Source organism: Onychostoma macrolepis, chromosome 15 (genome assembly GCF_012432095.1).
Source record: "Onychostoma macrolepis isolate SWU-2019 chromosome 15, ASM1243209v1, whole genome shotgun sequence".
NCBI classification, from domain to species: Eukaryota; Metazoa; Chordata; class Actinopteri; order Cypriniformes; family Cyprinidae; genus Onychostoma; species Onychostoma macrolepis.
Genome location: NC_081169.1, coordinates 3,706,741 through 3,731,733, shown reverse-complemented (window position 1 = coordinate 3,731,733; position 24,993 = coordinate 3,706,741). Strand labels below are relative to the sequence as shown.

Below are 24,993 nucleotides of genomic sequence, written 5' to 3'. Positions count from 1 at the left end.
TAGGCTTTCTCAAGCCAACCTAAAGTTTGTCTCGACGAACTTTTTAATCTAGTTAGTGGTGCTTGCCAAAGGCAAGGCATCACTATTATTCTCTTGCATACTTATTATTATTATTCTGCTTCTTCTTATTCTTCTTCTGGACAAAACTTCGGTTCGCTACTCCTCCTGCACCGTTTGTCACAGACCCATGAATGAGGTGTCAAATCGACCGGCTCATTGAGGAGATGTGGGCTATATCTTTTCTAAGCGATCGGACCTACGATGTTTGCACAGCGGACGAAAAAGCGGGCAAAAAAGTCCCATTGACTTACATTGGCGGAATGTTCGTGAATTTAAATCTCAACTGTCACTTTCTCACACACACACGCAGGCCCTTAGAGCCCCTTCTCTCTCTCTCTCTGTAACTCACACACACTCATTTGACTCCTCCTTGAAGTAACCAATAAGTAATGACCTATGACCTTCATAGCCACACCCTAGCAACCACTTACAGCACCCTAGCAACCACCCATAGACCTCCATTGAAAACAGATCAAAAGGATATCTTTGGATAAAAGTGTCATATAAACATGCAGATTTTGCTCTTTTGACTCGTGATCGCAAACAGGACTTCCTCATGCATGCTACACATGCTAGCAGTGAATAGCTACATGCTAATAGTGATTAGCTAAGTGTTAAATCAGACTAAGAACATACGAATAACTCTATAAATCTACATAGTAATGATGTGTGACAACTACCAACCGCTTAGCAATACGCTTAGTAACCTCCCAGTTATAGAGGTGTGCTATATGTTTTATAAGTAATTGAGTGTACGATGTTCGTCTGGTGGATGAAAAAATTTGGGCGAAAAAGTCCCATAGACTTAACATTGGCATAAAATTAGTGAGATTATATCTTTGGATCAGGAGGTCACAGAGACTTGGGGGAGGGATCATTTGACTCAGCCTATCAAGCAGCCAATAAGTACTGACATGACAACTTCATAGCTATGCCCTAGCAACCACTTACAGCACCCTAGCAACCGTAAAAGGACATTAAAAAACCATTTTTAAGCACCAAAACATTGTAGAAACATGGGGTTGGGCTCTGTTGATTCAGACTGTCAAATAGTCTTTAAATATCATCCATAAACTGTATAGTCACACCATAGCAACCAATTAGAGTACCTTAGCAACTGAACAAACACATGAATAAACAATTTCTCAGCACCAGAAAGTGGTATAGATATGGGGTGGCCTCTTTTGTTTGGGCTGAAAAACCAGTCTGTAAGTATCACCATGGTGACTGTGCAGCTACACCCTAGCAACCACATAGAGAACCCTAGCAACCGTATAGCTACATAAAGAAGCCATATCTCAGCTCCACAACATCATACAGACATGGGAGTTGGCTCTCTACAATCACGCAGAACACTGTAGTATCAACCCAGCGCCGAGTTTTGCCACTGCAAGCACCACTCACATTTTCTTCAGGAAATGTACATTATAGTATTGTTATTACTATTCGCCCAGACAAAACTTGATTCGCTACTCCTCCTGCACCTTTTGTCGAGACCCATGAATGAGATGTCAAATCATGCGACATATTGAGGAGAGGTGTGCTATATCTTTTATAAGTAATTGAGTGTACGATGTTCGTCTGGTGGACGAAAAAATTTGGGCAAAAAAAATCCCATAGACTTAACATTGGCATAAAATTAGTGAGATTATATCTTTGGATCAGGAGGTCACAGAGACTTGGGGGAGGGCTCTTTTGACTCAGCCTATCAAGCAGCCAATAAGTACTGACATGACAACTTCATAGCTATGCCCTAGCAACCACTTACAGCACCCTAGCAACCATAAAAGGACATTAACAAACCATTTTTTCAGCACCAAAACTTTGTAGAAACACGGGGGTTGGGCTCTGTTGATTCAGACTGTCAAATAGTCTCTAAATATCATGCCATAAACTGTATGGCCACACCATAGCAACCATTTAGAGTACTTTAGCAACTGAGCAAACACATGAATAAGCAATTTCTCAGCACCAGAAAGTGGTATAGATATGGGGGTGGCCTCTTTTGTTTGAGCTGAAAAACCAGTCTGTAAGTATCACCATGGCAACTGTGCAGCTACACCCTAGCAACCACATAGAGAACCCAACCGTATAGCAACATAAAGAAGCCATATCTCAGCTCCACAACATCATACAGACATGGGAGTTGGCTCTCTTCAATCGCGCAGAACACTGTAGTATCTGCCCAGAGCCGAGTTTTGCCACGGCAAGCACCACTCACATTTTCTTCAGGAAATGTACATTATAGTATTGTTATTACTATTCGCCCTGACAAAACTTTGGCACGCTACTTCTCCTACAAAGTTTGTCGTAGACCCATGAATGAGGTGCCAAATCGACCGGCTCATTGGCGAGAGGTGTGCTATATCTTTTCTAAGTGATCGGGCTTACGGTTTTCATAAAACTGAAGATTAAAAATCATAAAAATCCCATAGGCTTAACATTGGTATCAAATTTGTGAGATCATATCTTTGGATCAGGAAGTCACAGAGGCTTGGGGGTGGGCTCATTTGACTTGGCCTATCAAGCAACCAATAACTAGTGACATAACAACTTTATAACCACGCCCTAGCAACTACTTTAAGCACCCTAGCAACAGTATAACAACATTAACAAGCCGCTTCTCAGCACCACAATATTGTAGAAATGTGGAGTTGGGCTTTTTTGACTCAGACTGGCAAATAATCTTTAAATATCATCCCATAAAATGTATAAGCACACCCTAGCAACCATATAGAGTACCCTAACAACCGTACAAAGACATGAATAAGCCATATGTCAGAACCAGAAAGTGGTATAGATATGGGGGTGGCCTCTTTTGTTTTGGCTGAGAAACCAGTCTGTAAGTATGACCATGGTAACTGTGCAGCTACACCCTAGCAACCATATAGTGAACCCTAGCAACCGTATAGCTACATAAAGAAGCCATATCTCAGCTCCACAACATCATACAGACATGGGAGTTGGCTCTCTACAATCGCGCAGAACACTGTAGTATCTGTCCAGCGCCGAGTTTTGCCACTGCAAGCACCACTCACATTTTCTTCAGGAAATGTACATTCTAGTTATTATTATTCTTCTGAGACTAAATTTACAACTCTAACTCCTCCTAGAGCTTTAACTCTACAGACTCCAAACTCAGCCCGGATCTTCAGACTGGTCTGACTCGAGTTGCTATATCTTTTCTAACTGATCAGACTTACGGTTTTCATAAAACTGAAGATTAAAAATCATAAAACTCCCATAGACTTACAGTGACGGAATGTTCAGATGAGCCCTGACCTTGCCAGCTCCAACTGTCAAAATTTAAATCTAAACACACTGAAGCCCATTAGACTCAATCAGACTTCCCTTCTATGTACTATTTCTAACCCAATCAAACTCATCTATCTCTATCTATCTCTCTATCTATCTATCTATCTATCTATCTATCTATCTATCTATCTATCTATCTATCAGACTTCCCTTCTATGTACTATTTCTAACCCATTCAAACTCATCTATCTCTCTATCTATCTCTATCTATCTATCTATCTATCTATCTATCAGACTTCCCTTCTATGTACTATTTCTAACCCATTCAAACTCATCTATCTATTTATCTATCTATCTATCTATCAGACTTCGCTTCTATGTACTATTTCTAACCCATTCAAACTCATCTATCTCTCTATCTGAGATCTATCTCACACACACACACACACACACACACACACACACACACAGACACACAGACACGCCTCACACACACAAACAAACAAATAAACAAACATAGACCTTTCAATCATAAGACCTGTTTTTCCTGTTTACACCTGTGTCCTTTGGGGGCAATATGACCCCAAAATTGAAAGAGTAATTGTAAAACATTTATAAATGTTTAATCATACAAATAATATATCTTTTTGTTTGTTTGTTTACTTCTCATCTATACATTAATGCTGTGTTTTGGGAGATATGAAGTACTTTTGTACCTGTTTACCACAAAAATCCTCAGCTACACCATTAGCTTACATGTGAAATATTACATTTTTATGAATAAATCTCATAAATGATGATCTAAATTTAATTTAAACTGTTTCTGGATATTGATCTAGGTGTTAGGTGTACAATACTGCCATCTGGTGGTTAGAGAAAAACTTGTAGAAATCAGTTTTTGAAAGAATAGTGTAATGACCATATATATCCAGCAGAGGCCCATAGAGAGCCATTCATTTTTCTGGAAGTAAAACTGTATAAGTGCTCGCTTTTGCAATAATGCCACATAAATTTGCAGAAATGCCACACAAGTTGTCACTAAAACTTGATTGCAGGTACATATTTATTTCAATCTAAAAAGTAAAATATACATTTATTTTATTTTACATAAATGTCGAAACGAAAAAACCTAAACTAAAAACAACAACTGCAATAAGCAGATATGAATGGCGGGTATGTGTGTAAGAGAGTGTGTGTGTACGTACGTGAGTGAGTATGCTCGTTCCACATTGCATTTGTGCTCTAGTATCAGGCCTTGATTTTGTTGTGTGGACATTTTCAGATTTATGCAGAATTTATTGATTTTATTTGCCAATTTCTATAAAAATGCTCTTTGTTGCAGTCACACATGTGTGTTTTTGTATGTGTGTGTGCTCATCTTTTCTACATTGCATTTGTGATCTAGTACCAGGCCTTCATTTCTGTGTGAAAATTTTAAGACCTATGCTGGATTTATTATTATTTTTTGACAAATTTTAAATATAATATTGACCCCAAAGACCATATTAGTAAAAAAAAAAAAATACATACCTTCAGAAAAACCGAATTAAGCCCTTTTTTTTTTTTTTTTTAATGTGAATACAGATAGAAAATGTTGAAAAGTCACAAAATCTTATTCCACTGAGATGAAGGGAAACATTTTTTAACTAAAGAAAGTTGATTGAGGTCATACTGACTATTTCTAATCCATTCAAACTCATCTATCTAATGTTTCTTATCTATCTATCTATAATCTGACTTTATCTATCTATCTATCTAAAGTCTATCTGTCTTTCTGTCTATCTATCTATCTATCTATCTATCTATCTATCTATCTATCTATAATCTGACTCTATCTATCTATCTATCTATCTATCTATAATCTGACTCTATCTATCTATCTATAATCTGACTCTATCTATCTATCTATCTATCTATCTATAATCGGACTCTATCTATCTATCTATCTATCTATGTGTCAAACTTTAAGCTTTTAAAACTACTTTAAACTTCAAACTATTTCAGACTGAAACATTTTTCAAACTTAAACTTTTTAAACTTCTTAAACTTTTTTCAAACTTTTCAAACTTTCTGGTCCGTCTTTCTCAAGCCAACTTAAAGTTTGTCTCGACGAACTTTCCTATCTAGTTATTATTATTCTTCTTAGACTAAATTTCTGAATGCATCTCCTAGAGCTTTCAAGCTAGAATCTGATTTTGAAAGAATAGTGTAATGACCATATATATCCAGCAGAGGCCCATAGAGAGCCATTCATTTTTTCTGGAAGTGGTCAGCTGCTCCTCTCACAACTTTTATGATATATATTTTTTAATTATATATTTAAACATTATAAAATACATTAAAAACAGTATTTTTCCCAAAGGTTAGAATTAGTTTTTGTTGTTTGATGTATTTTGAAGTGCTCGCTTTTGCAATAATGCCACATAAATTTGCAGAAATGCCACACAAGTTGTATTACATACCTTCAGAACAACCGAATCAAGCCCTTTTTTTTTTTTTTTTTTTTATGTGAATACAGATAGAAAATGTTGAAAAGTCACAAAATCTTATTCCACTGAGATGAAGGGAAACATTTTTTAACTAAAGAAAGTTGATTGTGGTCATACTGACTATTTCTAATCCATTCAAACTCATCTATCTAATGTTTCTTATCTATCTATCTATAATCTGACTGTATCTATCTATCTATCTATCTATCTATCTATCTATCTATCTTCATAGCAACACTCTAGCAACCATAGCAACTACCGCATAGTATAATAGCCACACAATATTTGTTATAAAATGATCAAGACAGACAAAATCAAGTAATCATGCTTAAAATATAATTTTATTTAATGCCCATTTGGATCGCACTTAGTCTGGAACCTCACCCGTAAGCATATCAAACTGGAATAAAAAGCTCCAGAATGCCTTACTCTTGGGATCACTGGAACACACAAGCCTTTCCACCACGGCAAGGTGGCGATCCTTGGAAAGGACATTCACTCTCCATTCGTTCTTTATCTAACACACTCACTCACACTCACACACACACACACACACACAAACACAAACATACCTTCCCTATTTAACACATACACACACACACACACACATGCACATGCACATAAGAAATAGACAGAAAATGTAAAGCTTTAATATATACACAATTTATTCGCATTTGTATTGGCATTTGTGATGGCCAAGGCCACACTTAGTACACATTTGATTTAAATTGGTTTATTTTTATTGTTTGTCTGCTTGTTTATAATTTGTGTATTTATTTTAGTTTTTTTTTATTTACCCAAAATATTTTGTGTTAGAGGTGTAGGTTGACTCTTTATGTTAGTATTAAAAGAACTAAGAGTGACCCAGTTCCTTACTAGAGTGCACGCTAGTGATTGAATGAAATCACAACTACACAGAAATGGGTTTAAATTTATTTAATTATTTGAATTGTTTATCTTACCCGTGGTTCCGCCGGGATCCATGACTGCAGCATGGAGTAAAGGCCTGGTATTAAAAGAGCGCGGCATTTCCTGATGTCCTTTTATATCTTTTGTTAGGAATTATGGGAAATGTAGTTTGGGGGACCGTTTGGGTTTGGGGTTTGTTTGGATGTTATGTACAAAGTTTATTTTTGTGTTTTAGTTTATTTCTGTTATTGGTTTGTTGAATGTAATTTCATAAGTGTATAAAGTTTTTGTATATCTTATATTAATTTTGTTTATGATGTACTAAACTTTTGAATTAGGATCCTGTGAGACCCCCTGTAATTATAATATGGTATGGTCTGATTTGTTAAAAGGGTTCAATTTTCGATGGCCGAGTCAGTTCTGGCGAGGGATCCCTGGAGAAACATCTAAGGCCCAGAACGCAGTTGTGCTGATAGTACATTCGTTAGTTATTCTGTGTATGAGTGAGTTCCCATTTTTTTCTGCACCGTTGTGGGCAGAATATGGGGCAGTGAATAAAAATGAAGATTTTGAAAATTCTATGATCGTCTCCTGGAAATTTATGGAAGAACCCTGACAGCATTATTTCTTAAAATCATGACATTATTTTACAGAAGTGCTAAATGAGATCTGTGCAGCTTTTGTGATGTATCTACTCTAAAACGCAATACACAGGATCATGATAGCTGTAGTATGTCTGTAGAACTCCTGCTCTGACGTTTGAGTGTGCACCGCTTATGAACACAGGATCCAGAAGAGTGTTGTTTTCGGTTGTCCCAGTGCTGATTAGCTGCGTGTATCCTTTATCTTCAAACAAATTGAGAATAGGTTTGTTGCAGTGAGACAGCTGATCTTCATTAAAGTCTCCACACACTATAACAGGCCTGAAATCCATTATCTCCAGAGATGTCAAGAGGGCATTCAGGTTTGCCAAAAAGCCTGCTAAATTATAACTGGGTGGTCTGTAGATCACTGCAAGAAGTGCTTGTTTGGGGGCTTCTATCTTCAAAACCAAATATTCCAGGTCAGTAACATTCTGGATGTACATCAGAGGAGAAACTTGAAAGCTGTTCTTCACATAAATGGCCACTCCACCACCGTTCTTATTTGCCAAATGGACGTAGTTTGTGTAGGATGCATGTCTGTTGCGTTTGTACATGGTGTACCCATCCAGTTGGAGGTATGCAGGAACAGCTGAGCCTGACAGGTGTGTTTCGGTGAGACACAAAACATCAGCCAGTAAAAGTTCATGGTGGCATTTCAAATCATCCATATGACACTCCAGTCCCTCTGTGTTATGATGAATGATTTTAAGAGCTGAACTCATTTTTGAATCCTGTACAATATGAAGGATGGGTTGAATATTGTGAAAATCTACTTTAGGCATGTTCTCCAAGGAGGCCCTTATTTCTGGATCACAGAATATTTTCTTTTCATCAAAGTCAGTAATATGCAGTCCGCTGAGTGTTGTTGTTCTGCTGAGTGCAACATATGCCATGCCTGATTCAAATATGCGCTTCAGAGATACGACAGCACAATCAGTCGTCATTCCTTGGACTTTATGGATTGTGCATGCAAAAGCAAGTTTCATGGGGAATTGCCTTCGAACTGTTCCTTTTTTTTTTAGTGGTTCCTCTGACCTCTCAATATAGACAATATTGTCATCTCCATCAGGTGCTTTGTTGCGATGTTTCTGTCCAGCAGTCACATTATCTAGATGAAGACCAATTAATTGAACAACAGGAACACCACCTCGAGTTTGAGCTGTTAATTTTGCCACATTGCCAAAAGTCCCATTAACCAGTCCATCTTCTACATCAATATTTCTAGTAAGCATCACTCGTGCACCAATAGCAATCTGTAGAGTGTCAATTAGATCACGTTTGTCTCCTTTTAATGGTACAGCTTGCCTTTTCATTTCACCTGTTCGTGGATCTTTTTTGTAGTCATGCGCATCAACGTTAATGATATTTGAAAAGCGTGAGGATATGGCTTCAGTGTTATGACTGTCTACCTCTTTATTGGTTGCATAGATGTGTAATGCATCAATAGGACACTCTTCAGGGGAGGATCTTATGACCGCTTCTAACATGCACTTCTCCGCATCAGTCAGTTTTGCGTGCTTCTGTTTCACCCTCAGACGGTTGAGAAGCTCAGCATATGCGAGATCATCTCTCTGCCTCATTATCTGTGTCAGTGTTATCATTTGAAAATTATCTTTCCAGAAGTCCAGCATATGGTCCTCGTACACACAGAGTGGTTTTGCTCTTCCAAGAGGAGGCAGCTGGAAGAAATCGCCAACAGCGAGTATGGACAATCCACCAAAAGGTTTCTGGTTTCCTTTTATCTGTTGCAGTCTCCAGTTCACATATGCAAACAACTGTTTTGACACCATTGAGATTTCATCAATAATTAAAATGTGTGCATTAAAAAGGTCTGCCCTCATTTCATCCAAGCTGTTTCCCAGGCCTTGGTAAGGAGGCTTCAAGCTTCTTGGGAGCTTCAAAAGACAGTGCAGTGTTTTTCCTGAGATATTAAAGGCTGCAGTGCCTGTGAATGCGGTTAAAAGAACAGTAGGCTGTGAAATGTCAGTATGCTCTCGCATGCATGGAAGCCTACGCAGGATTTTGGATGCTTCCGTATGAATAGATTTAATAACGTGTGATTTACCAACTCCGGCTCCTCCATTCAAAAAATACAGAAACGGTTGTGGACTTTCACCAGAAACACATCTTTTACACCAGTCTCGCACAGCATAAAATATTGAAGCTTGTGTTTGATTCAAGCTCTGATACATTTTGCGAATCTGTGCATGATTTAGCTGGGCAGCCTCCATGAGTGGCATAGCTGTGTTACTGACAGAGGTTTGGGCTGTATATTCAGGAATGTCTTCTTGCTCATTCACTTCATTAGGATCAGTGGGTTCGCGTTCCATAATGCTCTCCAATCTGATCAGTTCATTTGCAGGTGCCAGTGTAGTCCATGCATCTTCAATTGGACCATTCTGTTCAAAATCCTCAATTGCCTTTTCTATAGCCTCACTATGTTTTTCATATTTCCCACGGTTTTCATTTACAATATTGAACACACGTTGCAGTTCATCAGTGCCTGGTAGTTTTACTGAAGCAAATGCATGAAATGATTCATATGTAGGGAATCTTGTGGCCTTCAGCTGTTCATCTCTGCGATATGGCAGGTAAAGTTTTAGAAGGGTTCCATAGAATTTTTCTGGGTTTTTCTGCTGTGAAAAACGAGCAAATCTAATAACAGCAGGCTTTCCCCTTGTTCTTTTCTGTATGTGTCCCATGTTGTTTTGAAGTGGCAAAACATTTTTACCTTTTGTCCGTCCTCCATAAACAATGCGGTATTCACTTGCAAATTCAGCTGTGCACATGTTCTCAAATTCAGGTCTGTTAGGTCTGGCCTTGTACTTGTCTGGCAATCCTGTCATCCACACATTCTCTACGTCATCATCCATGGTCCGCAAGTACTTCATTGGTAAACTCATCTTTACAGCATTGTCATCAGTGGGTATGAAAATGACAGAACGTGATGAAGATTTCAATTTCAGACTGCATGTGCGAGCGACTGCCTCTTGAGCGCTGACTTCTCTGTTCTTTGAATAGGCATTCATGACCTGCTTCATGCACTCACGGTCAGACAGGTCATCATGGCTCGAGTCTTTTATCACTCTCTTTAGATAATCGCTCATCTCATGTTCAGCTTTTGAAATGTACGAGAGCATGTACATGATACAGCTGTAGGGGTTCAGAATGAACTGTATGTCCATGTTTGCATTCCAAGCTCTTAATAACATTGGATTGTAGCCATTAACCCAGCAGTCCTGTGGTCGTCTCTCCATAACTATTAAACTTGATGTAGACAGAGCCTCAATATGTTTCTCATACTCTTCATAAGTTATGTTTACTTGATTAAGTAGCTGTGTAATGGTTTCAAAACTCTGTTTTGAGTCATTCAGTAGATCCCACACCTTCTGTAGCTGTTCTTTTGCAACACTGGCATAATCTCTTTCCTCTGATCCATTCTCATCATCAGACTGTTCTGCAGGAGGAGGTCTGGGGCGGGCTATCGTGGTTCTGTTAATGGGTGGTTTAGGAAATCCAAATCTGCAGTGCTTCTTGTTCTTTCTACATGATTTGGAGTGATTACGGCTGTGCATCTGTACTTCACTTACAATTCTGTGCAGTTCTGGGTCTTTGTTTGGGTCTGGTAATTTGCATGAGATGTATTTATCAACGAAATCACAAACATCCTGATCTTGATCTTTTTCGTACTCTGGAGCATCTTTCACCCAAAATAAGCAGTGAATGTGGAGAGCCACGTAACTGAAATTCTACTCTGTAAAAAAAGTCAATTACCTCACCGATAGGCCGAGCGGGTGACATGATTAGATCCCTCATTAAGGCTTCAACGCGTTTTTCAAACATCCGCATGGCTGTGACTGGGTTGCTTCTTAATATTTCACATTTTTCAGACCAGTCTAATTCATCAAAGTTCACAGTTTCACCTTGTTGTGCTTTAATAGCAGTAATCACTTCAGGCCATCTCATCTCAGCAGCACTAAACGTACAGAAAAATGTAGGAACACCGAGTTGTCTTAACATCGAGAAAAGCTCACGTACAGTTTTCTCCCAGTACGCTGGAGTCCCTCTTAATGGTTGCATGAAACGTGTTGCCTCCTTATTATTCACAAGCTTTTCTAACTCCTGTTTGTCTTGCAGCAGTGAAGAGTTTATTCTGCGTCCATTACGGGTCATGGGTTTTGCTTTTCTCAGCTGGATAGATATACTAGATGTGGCCATGTGCATTTCAGTGACAAACTGAGCAAAGAAGATGTAGCTTGTGTCTTTTGCACAACGATTGTCAACAGAGAATAGCCTTGTGTTAAAGTATCTGCTGGGGGAAACATGTTTTGCTCTGTCAGGCTCATCAAAGGTATTTTTCCCATCAGGGAACTGCACAGGGAACGACATGGATTCAAGTTTTTTTACTTTGAAAATGCTTACAGGACTGTTTTTTGCTGCTGGAGCAATGCAAAATATTCCGTCATCATAAGACAACAGCAGCTGACCAAGATCTGGGGGCTGAAGACATGTATCCAAAGCAAGGCCTCTTGATTGCTCTTCTGCAGTATTCTCAGGGTCATCACTTGAATCATTGTGTTCATTCTCATTGCTCTGTTCTTCAGTGTTCTCATTTAGGCTGCTGCTCTCAATATCCATTTCCTCATCAGGAGCACTGATGTCATTTGCGGACTGTTCATGCTCATTGAACATCTCTTCTTCTGAGAGTGCTGCATTAATGATGATATCTTTATATTCTGAATGGATTTCTTTTAGTTTTCTTAAAGCAGACAAGACCTTATGCATGTTCAAAGTCTGGAACTGATAGTGACCTTGGTAGCACAGACGTCTTTTCAGTTTCACTGTAAGCAGCTGTGATTCACTTCTTGGTCTGGGTAAACAATTTACTGTTGTTTCCACTTCAGATGCGACAGAAATTACAGCTCCTTTTATAGCTCTCTGTTGGCCTTTAGGAAGTGTTAAAATTTTTGCAAAGGGAATGTACTTTGCAATAACATGTCTTTCTAGAATATTCAAGTCACACAGTTCTGGAGGAATGGGAGTGAACTGAAGCATATTAGCTACAGCAATATCTGGCATTACACCTCTCAAAAGTGTTGTATGGCAGCTGTGACAGATCCATTCTGTTTTCATGTCTTCCAAGGCACATCGATCAGGGCAGTCAGAGCAGATGTGAACATAGTTTCCAGTCAAGCAAAGTGCAGCAACTGTTGGATTTTGTTTATATTTACGCACTTCACAATTACGCACTTGATTGGGGAAGAGCGCTCTGGCACAGCATGTGCAGACATAAGTTGGCCCCTGTTTTATAACATCTCTGAAGATATTTAAGGCTCTTAACATGACTGGATCTTGTACTATGTCATGCTGGCTATCTTGTAATGCTTCTCTCTGCCGGCGCATCAAATACATTTTTTTGTATTTGTACTGTATCTCTTTTGCACAATGTACTTTGTGAAGCATCTTAAGCGCAGATGTTTTGTTTTTAGATTTGAATAAATAATATTCTCTCTGACGAGCCCTAAAATGAGCATCACAGTGATAATGCTGTTTAAAAATGTCCTTCCTTTTTTTATAGAAATTAGGATCATTTTTGCATCGGTTTGTGTAATGGTCCTTTTTCCTTTGCCTAAAAATGGGATCTTTTAATTATCTGTCAACAAGATTTTGCTTATGCTTTTTCTCATATTTAGGATTGTTCCTGTAATTCTGAATGATATAATTATTTTGTCTCTTCCTGAATTGTTCATCATTCCTGTAATTCTGAATGATATAATTATTTTGTCTCTCCCTGAATTGTTCCCGATTCCTGTAATTCTGAATGATATAATTCTTTTGTCTCTCCCTGTATTGTTCATCATTCTTGTAATTTAAGGTTATTTTACTCTTTTTATTCCCTCTGTATTTTTCATTATTTTTATAGTTGTTTTTCATTGCTTGTTTGTGTTTTTCTCTATAAGTCATTTTATTCCAATAGTTGTTCATCATGGCTTGGTTATGTCTTTGTCTGTATTCACTGCTTGTTTTATAATCATAGACTTCACGTACAGTCTGTTTTTTGTCATAAACACCTTGGCTCTGAACCATTTCTTTGTGCCATTTTTTATAGTATGACTTTCTCTTTTGAGTCTTGTTCAGTTTTTCTGTCTGCTTGACTGTGAATTGTGAATTCTGGTGATTTGGAGCTGACAATGCCAATTGATCATGTGACAGTATGTTATGAGAAAGTTCACTCAATGGTACATTTTTATATTTATCTTGATTCTTAGTGACAGTAGTTTGAACTTGTTCATCAGTTGATGTGGCTCTGGTAATAGCAGTCTCAGATAGTTGTTGAACTGGACCTTGGACTTGAACATACTGTTGTGGGACATCAGCAGACGAGCACTGTTCATCATTTGACAGAGGTTTGTTCTCAAATGAGAATGATGGTTGCACATCATGTTCAAGGTCACAGCAGTTCAGGAAGACTTCAGTCAAGTGGTCTTGTTCATCAGTTGATGTGGCTCTGTTAACAGCAGTCTCAGATAGTTGTTGAACTGGATCTTGGAATTGAACATGTTGTAGGACATCAGCAGACGTGCACTGTTCATTGTTTGACAGAGCTTTGTTCTCAAACGAGATGGATGGTTGCACATGTTGAAGATCACAGCAGTTCAGGGAGACTTCAGTATGTACACAGCTTTCAGTCATCATGCTAATGAATGATAGAGGCAGCAGCTCAAACTCTTCCTGGTCTCTCAAATCGAAACACCCTTGAAACAATAGTAAAAGCCTATCCACGAGATCTGGCAACTGATGAAACGTCAAAGAAACAGCCGTACCTGTGCCTTCATCGGCAGGCATTCCATATATTGATCTGCAGTGAGAATCAAAATAACCAAACCTCCCTGATCGATCTCTGAATACAGCGATGCATGAGCCTCCACACAACAGCAAAGCATCACTCACATCAGCTCTGAGACACTGCAGAGTATTCTCAAGATTTTCATAGTTGCCTAGAGCAGGTATATCTCTGAGAAATCCAAACCTCTGGGGATGTTTCAGGATGTTGTAGCAGCGAGAGTGTGTCTCAATTGTGTTTGGTAGCTCGTCAAAATTTTAAAATTACCTACAAATTTTCCTTTGTTCTGCAGAGATCGTTTGACACTAGTGTAAACTGCATCACCTTTCTGTAAAATGCCATCTAAATCGAAACTCTGTAGCTCATTTCGTTCATTATGGACTGCTAGGAACATTAAGGAATTACAAGTACACTGGCGGCCTCTGGAGTAAATGTTGTATCTAGGGTCAGTTTGACAATGGGACGCTGTAACAGACACAACGTATGGAATTGAATCATTCATACCTGATACAGGGTTGGTACTGTTATTGGTGCCCAATGAAGATTGTAGCTTTCTGCGTTGTTTCTGAGATTCACTCCTCTTTCCTTTTCTTGGCATGGTAACGTTTCAACACTGAGAACTAAATGCAATAAATATAAGAATAATGTATTTAATTTCTTATTATTGAAAATATACTGATAAATGGAACTCAAAGAAAAGTTGCTGTAGTCTTCAAATCAATAGTCCTTGAAGAATGTAAAACAGTGTAGATGTAAATTCAACACTTTTTTTTTTTTTACTATTTCTGAAGATGCAGATTAGTTTTCTTACCTGTGGTTTGAGATTGATTTTTCAAAGTGTGATATGGGTGTAAATCTTTGTGGTATTAAGTATGCAATCAAGAGTGTATCAGATTGTATCGAGAAACATAGATTATCATAGATCAAAAATCATGGGGTATGGCCTTTTTTTAAAAGATGCGTTTGCAAGCAAAGCTTAGGTGCATAAGGGGTTAGTAGCAGATCTGAATTTGCATCTTGCAGTTTATAGTGCGAGCAAGCAAAGCAGCAAGCAGTGCAGCAGCATTTGATGTGCAGGCCAGTTGTCAGTTTGGAAGAGAAAGGATGGAAGAAGCATTTGTTTAAATCAGTAAGCAAGATAAAGTATTGAGTGAAGAATATAAAGGTATGGACAGGAAAGGACAGGAGAGGTGAAGACAGACACACACAGAAAGAAAAAAAAGTCAGTTATATTGTTAAATGCAAACTGGCAAGCAACATTTACATAAATTACTAAATAATTAATATAATACACATTATTAGTAAGAATGATAACAATAGTAGGGATGCACCGAAATGAAAATTAAGGGTCGAAACCAAAAACTCTGGATGCACTTGGCCGAAAACCAAAACAGCTTTTTAATAATTATTTTATTAAATAATATAAAAAATCATTTTGTAAGACTTTTTAGTTTAACTCAATCATTTTAATGATACTGAATTTTAAAAATGCAAGCCAATAAAATAACCACACTTTTGTTGAAGGCAACACAATAACATTTGCCAAAAAATATATATTAATATGGAATATCAATATATTATTTTTATTCAGTTCTATGCGACAGAATCAGATTTTATTTAATTTATTTTTTACTAAATATCCAAATAATGTATAGCCCTACAAAGCTATTATTATCACAGCATCTGAGCAGAGCATAGAGGGGAGCAGATTAGTGAACAAGAGGGTAGCGTCATTTTACCAGTGTTGCCTAGTACAGACTATATAACACCATGTTTTCGGCAGCCGAAATTTCGGTGCATCCCTAAACAATGGTAACAATAAAGAACACACTATTAATATCACTTGAACTAAAATTGTGTGTAAGGAAGTTACTTACGCAATTGAAGGTCCCCACACTTTTTTCAAGCTGACAAATCATTGTTTCTAGCTGTGGATAACCCCTTAAAATCTGATAAATGTGGCTTATTTTCTTACATTAACAAAAAGACACATTCCATCTCCTAGGGAGAAAATGTCTTTAGAATACAATATAGCATTATACACAGCTCAAACTCTCTAGTGATTTATTCAAGCTGGGATGGGTCTGCTGTCCCATAATAGTACATTGTCATTTTGTAACACCAGTGTAATGTGTTTGTTTTTTTACTAATGGAACCTTGTTAAAAAAATAAAATGCATGCACACTGAGAGTACTAATAGTATAAAGAAATTACTAATGGCTCTGATTAACATGGTACAGTAAGTTTAAAGGGATACTTACATAGACACTCAAAGCAGCAATGTCACCTCTGGGGGAAAAAAGAAGAAGAAAATAAATAACTAGTGAACAAAAAGAAAGCAAACCATGCAAGAGAGCAACTGCTTATTTGTATCTGACTGTTAATGTGGTGAATATAAACAAACTACCTTGAAATGAAGGTGCAGATGGCCACAGTTGGAAGCAGGGAGGAAAACACTGAAAGACGACAAAATATAATAAGTAAACGAAATAAGTTAAGATCTTTATCAGCTAGTCACAAATATTATGCAAATGCTAAGTGCTTAAAACAGATGGTATTGCAAGCTGTAAATAAGCTGATATAGATTATTATTATACATCTATGTGCCAGACAGTCATTAAAAAGATCACTTACCACAGAGGATGCAATTACTACTATTATTGTTATTATTATTACCAGGCAAGTCGCTTAAGAACTAATTATTTACAGTAACAGCCTGGCAATGATCTGACAAGCAAAGACTACAGATACAGCAGATTTACAGAACAAAGTGATTACTTGTATATCATTCACTGATATAAGAGTCAAATATTACATAGGTCTGTATAGATTGACATGTATACACTAGTCAACATTTGAAGTGGATCAACACCTTTCATCAGAGTTGTCCTAAAACCTAAAACCAAAATGCGTTCTTTGATGAATTTTTTTTATCCATTTCAAATGTTGACTACTATAGAATAACTTTAAAGTCATTAAACATAAATTATTATTGCCTACTAATTTTATGAAAATGGAAAATCTAAAATAGTCATACACGATGGCAGACAGAAGTTTATATTAATTTACCACAAAGTAACAAGACAGCAACAAATGAAGATGAATGACATCACAATTTATGTCCATGTTCTTTATCTCTGCTAATTATTCTGCTGTTTTAAAATTGAGGTCTGATCTAGTGAAGGTAAGTTAAATTAAGATACTGAGAATCTGTCAGCCCGTCAGTCAAATACTCACACAGCAGGAGCAACGACCTGTTTGCAAACAAGGAAAAGGGAGAAATAGGTAAAATAATACAAATGCACGGATGGACGAATATGTGTTTCTATTACTATGCGTTTCTGTTTTAAAAGAAAAGAAAAGTGCCCTTTCTCGCCGTCAAGTGAGAGAGAGAGAGAGAGTATAGTGTCAATTATTTCATTATGTTTAAGTTATTCGTAAAATATAATTGCTGCTGCTAACTGGTGCAAAAGTGCCAACTATGTTAGTTTAGCACAGGATCAACATTTTATGAGATTAATACGTTTTTGCTCAAAACTCAGTTTAAAAGTGTTTTAAATAACTTCTGTTTTCGATCTAAAGACGCTTCTTATCACTAAATAAATTAGAAAATGTATTATACTATAGTGATAAAGGCTAAGTCGATTACCATTACATTATACATGCACTTTATTCTTATTAAAATACCCGAGATGGCTTGAAAAACACAGATAAACCACATATTGTCTCAATCGTGTGTTTATTGTCAAGTTAAAGCATTTCTGGCAGCTTCTTATTCAGCTACGGAGTATGCCTTTATGTACTTGATTGCCTGAAACATCATTATAACGTTACTTCTATGACTCTCGCTCGTGGATTGTTTTGCACGAGGGCGCCCTCCAGCGTCAAGTATGAATGAAACGGGTATTATGAGAGAGTTTAGCGCTTCATAATTGGCGCATCGCCTATTCTTGGTTAAAAATAAGACTAATCTATAACAACATTTTAAGTAATCCTATGAAAATCAATCAATATTTCTCCAAATGTGTACATTTTTTGGGCTATGGGAGACGGACGTAATTTCCCGTGCGGGATTTTCACCCCCTCAATGTATTGAGGCTCATATTATTTCATATTAAATTAAGCTTTTGTTCCTCTTTATATATCAAAATAACGAACACTGGGGATGTCAGTGAATGCTTTTAACAAAACGAACAAAATATACGGAAGACAGAAACCGTTACACAATTTCCTGCAGTTCCCTCACGAGACTAATTATCGTAATGACTAACGGAAATTATCATTTCATTCATGTTTCAGCAGTAATAATACATTAAGAATCACATAATCAAGTTTAACTGCATCCCATTCATTAAACCCACACACATTTTTATAATCTTTGATTGATTAACTACCTCAGAAATCTTTCTGTACTCACCTGAAGAAAAGACCGCCAACCGGATAAATACAGTACAGCTTATTAGTTATTGGCTGAAATTAATCACGTGACCAAGAGACCCAGCGGGCACCTTGACGTCAATTTGACATCAACAAATAGTCAAGATTTTGACCACCATGTATGACATGCATGAATATGCATATTTTCATTATATTTTGTAATAATTTTCTTGTGGTTGTAAAGAGGCCCAACAAAGGTATCAATCTGACATGTTTTTTCTGGTCCCTATATCTCAGGTCAATATCATTGACATTAAATCGATGTTGATTTGATGTCAGGAAATAAGACGTCAAATTTATTTACATTTACATTTACATTTATGCATTTAGCAGACGCTTTTATCCAAAGCGACTTACATTGCATTCAAGTTACAGTTTTTACATTTTATCAGCTCTTGCTTTCCTGGGAATCGAACCCATGATCTTGGCGTTGCTAGCGCCATGCTCTACTATTTGAGCTACAGGAAACATTGTTGACATTGACATTGTTTATGTCAAAACAATGTCTGAAAAAGTATATTTATTACTCATTGTAAATCAATGCGACTCATTTTCAACATCTTGAAAGTTGTAGGCCTAGATCTATGTATTTTGCATGTGTGTTTTTATTTATTTAAATCCTAGCATGTTTACATTTAGTTCACGTTTAAAATGACAGCTGACACTATAATTGCATATACTATAAAAGGTAAATTTAATCTGATATTGAAGCTGATTTTTTAAATAATCATCATGGACTACAAATTGACTACAAAAAGACGTCACATCCTGGCCATGTCGCGCGGGAAAGTAGCAGATCTGCATAACTGCTCGCTCTCACTCACTGTAGTCTCACTGCCTAACTGCCACAGATTTGCAATTACAAAATTATTCACTTCCAAATCCTGGTAAGTAACCAGCTAGCATGCTATTGTTGTTTTTATGTCAATACACCATCTTATACACAGGCTACTTAATTTTAATGGGTGTAATTTTCCGAATTATGTCGAATACTTTCACAGCCATCCTTTTACCTGAGCGTGCTAACGCTAGCTAACTTAACCTGATGTTAGTGTAACGTTTACACTCCGGTATGATCCTTAATATCTGCCATCGTATGATTTTAACAATGTGTGTGTGTGTGTGTGTGCGCGCGCGCGTCACTTAGCGGTCTGCTTCTGCAATCTGATTCTGATTCTGCATTTCAAAAGCAGGGAGATTAAGTTCAAAAAAGTAGCTACACATAGGTCTCCTCTGTCAGTTTGCCATGTCTCTATTGGGCACAAATGCTCCCGTTGAACGGATATTTTTGCTCATGAACAGCACATGGACTGACGACCGCATGACCAAACCGAGACACGGCAGGCAAAAACATCGGGGTTTTTTTAATGGTCAATTTTTTTATTTTTGGATATTTGTCTTCAATAACATGTCTTCTTTCAGACTTGTGGTGAAAAAAAGTCTGAAATACACGTTCTAACTGCTCCGCGATCGCTGCCTGCACCGTCATCACATGCACCGCACCGCAATGCTGTCGGTTCCAAATATGGTCATTTCCTTTTTTATCAACAACCAATGGTGAAAGTAAAAGGGCTGAATGCGCAATCTAATTGGCTGATAATAAATATTTAAAGCCCATTTTCTCTAAATGACTTTTCTCTCATACTCAAAGTCCGACATCTCCACTTCAGTAGTACCTATATACACCAAACTTTCCAGTCTTGTACCTAGTTATATTATGAAGACATTTACAGAGGGATTTGTAAATATATTATTCCTAGCCTGATTTATATAACATTTTATTCCAAAAAACATGGCGGAAATCATTTTTAAGGCTATTGACAATATTCTGATTTACAGGATAACAAAAGTAGATATCCATAAATCCCTCAATTTTTTTTCCATTATATGTGAACACAATAGAATTTTTTTTTTTACCTGGCTTTATCCAATACTCGTTTTTTTAAATGTATGCAAATTAGTGCATATTTAATTAGATATTGCCTAATTTGCTTATTTAAACATTAAATTACAGAAAACTTGTAATAAATTTTTTCTCATCTTAATGTAGGTAATCAACTGGGAAAATTTCATGGTGATATCTGCTAGTTAAAATTTTTTATTCACCTGTAGTATCTCACCTTAACCTTAAACACTGTTGCTACCCCCCTTAATTTACTGTTCGCAGTCAAATTTGACGTGTGTGTGACTGTGTGTGTGTGTGCGTGTCCGACCATTGGTGGTTCACTTTAGTGACACGGGAATAAATTGTCGCTCCCCTTCAATCCTGAGCCCACGAAAATACACCCGATCAAATGTATGTTCTTGTAGTGGTAATAAAATATCCATATTATGACTAATAATACTTGAACTGTACAATTTTGTAAGAAGTGTTTATTTTAATAAGGAGTTAACAAATTAACAATGATTGAATGTAAAATGATTTCCTAAGCATGTGAAATATTTTCAATTTTTTTCAGCGTACAAGCACCGGAAGCTGTCACAGATTTTGCTCTTCCCAAATACAAGTAGCCAGGTGAGATGTTTGCAACTACATGACTTTTTATCAATCCAGTTGCAGTAGGTCTATTTCCAAACCACAATTGATGAACTGCCCTATTTGTGATTGTTTTTAGAGGTTTTATACCGATGCTACATAACTTTACCCATACAATGTGAATTTGCTCAGCGAGTCACTCTGGCAATCAGTAATGATGCTCATTACCCATGCCCGTGGTAGCTCTATTCTCTACATGAGTTTTATTTTGATCAGTATGTGCAAGATAAATGGCAAGTGCTGTTAAATTTTTCAGGTGCCATCCAGAAGTCACAACCTGGCATCACAGAAGCTTCCATTGGTAGCCTGATGGCCAACCATTTGGGCGCTGTGCCGGAAGGTAGGAGCTGCTGCAAACAACGATGTAGATTTAGGCCCAATCCCATTTCTCTGTTTTTACCCTTCCCCTTCGTTTTACGCCTACACCATGTCATTCTAAACAGAGTGGCAAGACATGGGGGTAAAAATATTCACCATGGAAATGAGACACCACTAGCCTTACATAGGGAAGAGCCAAGAGAATATGATGTTTTGAAAACGCTGCTCTCTGGCTTTGAATGAATGTTCACATTCTACAATTCAGTACAAAATGTGGACTGATTACTAGCAGTGAAATGAGATCCTGACATATGACACTATTAACAGATATTAACAAAAGGTTTGATCCATTATCATATATTAGTACACATCTGCACCTCTGACTACTGCATGTGATTAGGCTATAATGTGGGTTATCTTTTAGTTGTCTATATACTATTAATAATAATATAATATAATAAAGAGTAGCCTACTACTGATGGGTACTAAGCATTAGTTATGTTAATGGACAGGGCCCATTTTAATGTTTGCTTTCTTGTTCTCTTTTACAGGCACTTGAGAGCTCTGGAAGTGTGAATCCATAGCGGCCCCACTATATTACAAAAAAATAAAATAAAAACATATCAGATCTCAAAGTATGTGTATGTTGTCAGTCATTGTACATTTAGGTTGAAATTGAGTAATGCTTGACATTGAAATATCAAAATATGTCAATAAATTTGTGATGTCAAAAAATGTTTGATGTCACATTTATGTTGAATTGATATCGAAGCTTGATATTGAATGATATCAAAATAGCATTAAAATGACATCAACATCATGACATCCTGACATCAAATGCCAACAAAGCATGACATCAAAATAACATCAAATTGACATCGACACTTTGACGTCAAAATGACTTTCATTTTTGACCTATTTCGTGACGTAATTTTGACATCAATGTTTGATGTCATATTGATGTTAAATTGACATCAAATGCCCACTGGGGATAACGGTCAAAATTTGAGTAAATTTAAAATGTATAGTACTGAGCATTACTTTAAATTAATTTGAATACATCCCTTAATATAATAAATACAATTCATAATAGCACAGATATGTGTTATGAATTCATATTTATTAATGGAAATATGTAGTTTATTAAAATTTATTATTTCATACAGTTTAAGTTCACGATTATTTATAAAGCACATTTAAATACAACAAGCGCTGTACCAAAGTGCTGTACAATTTATAAACATAATATCAAAAAGGAACAACAAATCGATAAAAAAAAAAAAAAACTCAAAATACAAATAAAAGCATGCAAGATAAACCATAAACTTTCTAAGGCAACATCATAAACTAAAGAGATTAAATGAGTCTTCAATCTAGATTTAAAAGTGTCCAATGTGGGCAACTGGAAGTGCATTGTTTAGGAGCCGCAACTGCAGAAGCCACCCTTAATCTTTAAACGGGACTGGTGAACAGAAAGAAGCAATTGGTTACAAGAGCAGACAGATCTTGACAATTTATAATAAAATTTATTAAAAATAAGTTAATTTGAATACATACATTATAATAATTACAACTAATTAAAAATAAGCTAATTTAAATACATTACTATCCTAAATAAAAATCATTAAAAAATAATTACACTTCAATACATCATAAATAAAATTCTTAAATTACTTCATTTTAATACATATATTATAAATTAATTAAAATAAGTGCATTTAAATACATAAAAAATAAAATTCATTAAAATACGTTTAAACATACTTCATAATAAATAAAAATCTTTAAAAAATAAATTACATAAATACATTATAATGAATAAAATTATGTTCTGCAAAAAAACAAGACAAAAAAAATTACATTGTTAGCTGCATGACTGTGTTAATCAAATTAACATTATGATGTACAATGAATTCTCCTACTTTTTTTACATGCTCTTTCTGTTTGATGCCAATGCAATACAAATGTCCACAGAAACTTTTTTTTTTTTAAATTATTATTATTATTTTGACTATACAGACTTCCCTTGACATTTATATCAGGTTAATGATATTTTCTATTACCTAACCCAGCATGTGCAAGACACTGGATTTAAATAAAAACATGTTTTGGCCCATTTTTAAGTCTTTTTAACTAGTGAGCACCAGTGCTATGTCCTCACTAGTTAGTTGTCATAATATTTCATATGAGTGAGAATATTTGGCCCTCACACATAATTACAGTCAAACCTGTACACAGACACACACACACACACACACACACACACACACAAGCACTCTTCTGTAGAGTGGGGGGATACACAGGGGGAGAGAGAGGGAAAAAAAACTGCCTTGTCATCATGTGCCTCGGCGACATCCTCTGATTGGACTCCTGCCAAGTTCAAGGGCACTGACCCATTGACATCCTCTCATTTGCATCTGCAACAACTTCAAGACAGCCTATATTCTGAGGTGAGTCACTTTCTACTGTTCTACAAACCATGTTAAAAAGTTATAACTTCAAAGCTAAAAAAAAAATCAATTATTCCAATAAAATTAAAGTGATTGGTCCTACTGTATATATGTATATATATATATATATATATATATATATATATATATATATGACAGTGACAAGACAGACTGACAACAGAGGTTGTGACAGTCTTCTTTTTTTTAACAATTGATGAGGATTTGGTATGAGGAGGATTTCTGACAGGAAAGTGTACTTTTTTAAGATTTTTACATTACTGATCATTAAAAAGTTAAGGGGAAAATGTCAGAGTATGAAGTATATAAAAAAATAATAATATTTTTTTTAAATTTATTTTCTGAGGTAAATATTAAATATTTTTAATGATCTTCAATAAATAAATCAATTACATGAATGAAAAAAGTATTTGTTGTGAAGAATGAAGTAAAAAAAGAGAGAAATCCTGTCAAATATGAAAAAAAAAAAAAAAGGAATCCAGTCAGAGACTGCCCTCTTTCCACTCTCTGACAGGAAAATTAATTTTCTGAGGTAAATCTTAAATATTTTGAATGATCTTCAATAAATAAAATCAATTACATGAATAAAAAAAAAAAATTGTTGTGAAGAATGAAAAAAAAAAAAAAGAGAAATCCTGTCAAATATGAAGTAAAGAGTGCCCTCTTTCCACTCTCTGATTGTTTTTATTTATATTTATTTATTTAGACAGTTTTTACAAGTACCTTTCTCTGTATTTCCTTTTCCACAGAATGGCAGCTCCAACTTCTCCCCCAGTATTTTTGAGGTGCAAGTGCGTGGACACCCGTCTCAATCGCCGCGCACTGACCTACACTATGAAAGCAAAAAAAATAGAAGTAGCTAAAGTGAAAACTGAAATGGTCAGTGCATTAAGCGATGGTACAAAGGTGTACCTTAATAAAAAACAAGGGCTCACCCCTGAATTTGAGGAAGGGGTGAGTTATATTTTGCAAAATTACACCCTGTCCAACACGTATGGACAAATGTATTTATTTGTCGGGCCCGGAACGCTGA

General features: G+C 36.3%; 1 protein-coding gene and 1 long non-coding RNA gene across 12 annotated transcripts; one reads left to right on the top strand and one right to left on the bottom strand.

Moving 5' to 3' along the window:
- Positions 1–6,174: 6,174 nt before the first annotated feature.
- Positions 6,175–18,654, bottom strand: LOC131520733 (uncharacterized). Of its 11 annotated transcripts, XM_058745196.1 has the most exons (6): positions 18,619–18,632; positions 17,439–17,455; positions 16,609–16,657; positions 16,463–16,490; positions 15,013–15,217; positions 6,175–14,821 (listed from the first exon to the last, which is right to left on the bottom strand). In XM_058745196.1, exon 6 carries the CDS (start codon positions 10,930–10,932, stop codon positions 7,405–7,407), a length of 3,528 nt encoding a protein of 1,175 aa, XP_058601179.1. In that variant the 5' UTR covers positions 10,933–14,821; positions 15,013–15,217; positions 16,463–16,490; positions 16,609–16,657; positions 17,439–17,455; positions 18,619–18,632; the 3' UTR covers positions 6,175–7,404. The 11 variants fall into 11 exon arrangements, with proteins under 11 accessions (XP_058601179.1, XP_058601176.1, XP_058601177.1 ...); XM_058745193.1 differs by lacking the exon at positions 15,013–15,217 and having other exon boundaries at positions 18,619–18,654; XM_058745194.1 differs by lacking the exon at positions 17,439–17,455 and having other exon boundaries at positions 18,619–18,651.
- A 785-nt stretch (positions 18,655–19,439) lies between these two features.
- LOC131520711 (uncharacterized) lies at positions 19,440–22,122 on the top strand. The gene is made up of 4 exons (XR_009266113.1): positions 19,440–19,525; positions 21,098–21,153; positions 21,431–21,514; positions 22,044–22,122. It is a non-coding gene; the product is annotated as an uncharacterized LOC131520711 (long non-coding RNA).
- The last annotated feature ends 2,871 nt before the right edge of the window (positions 22,123–24,993 follow it).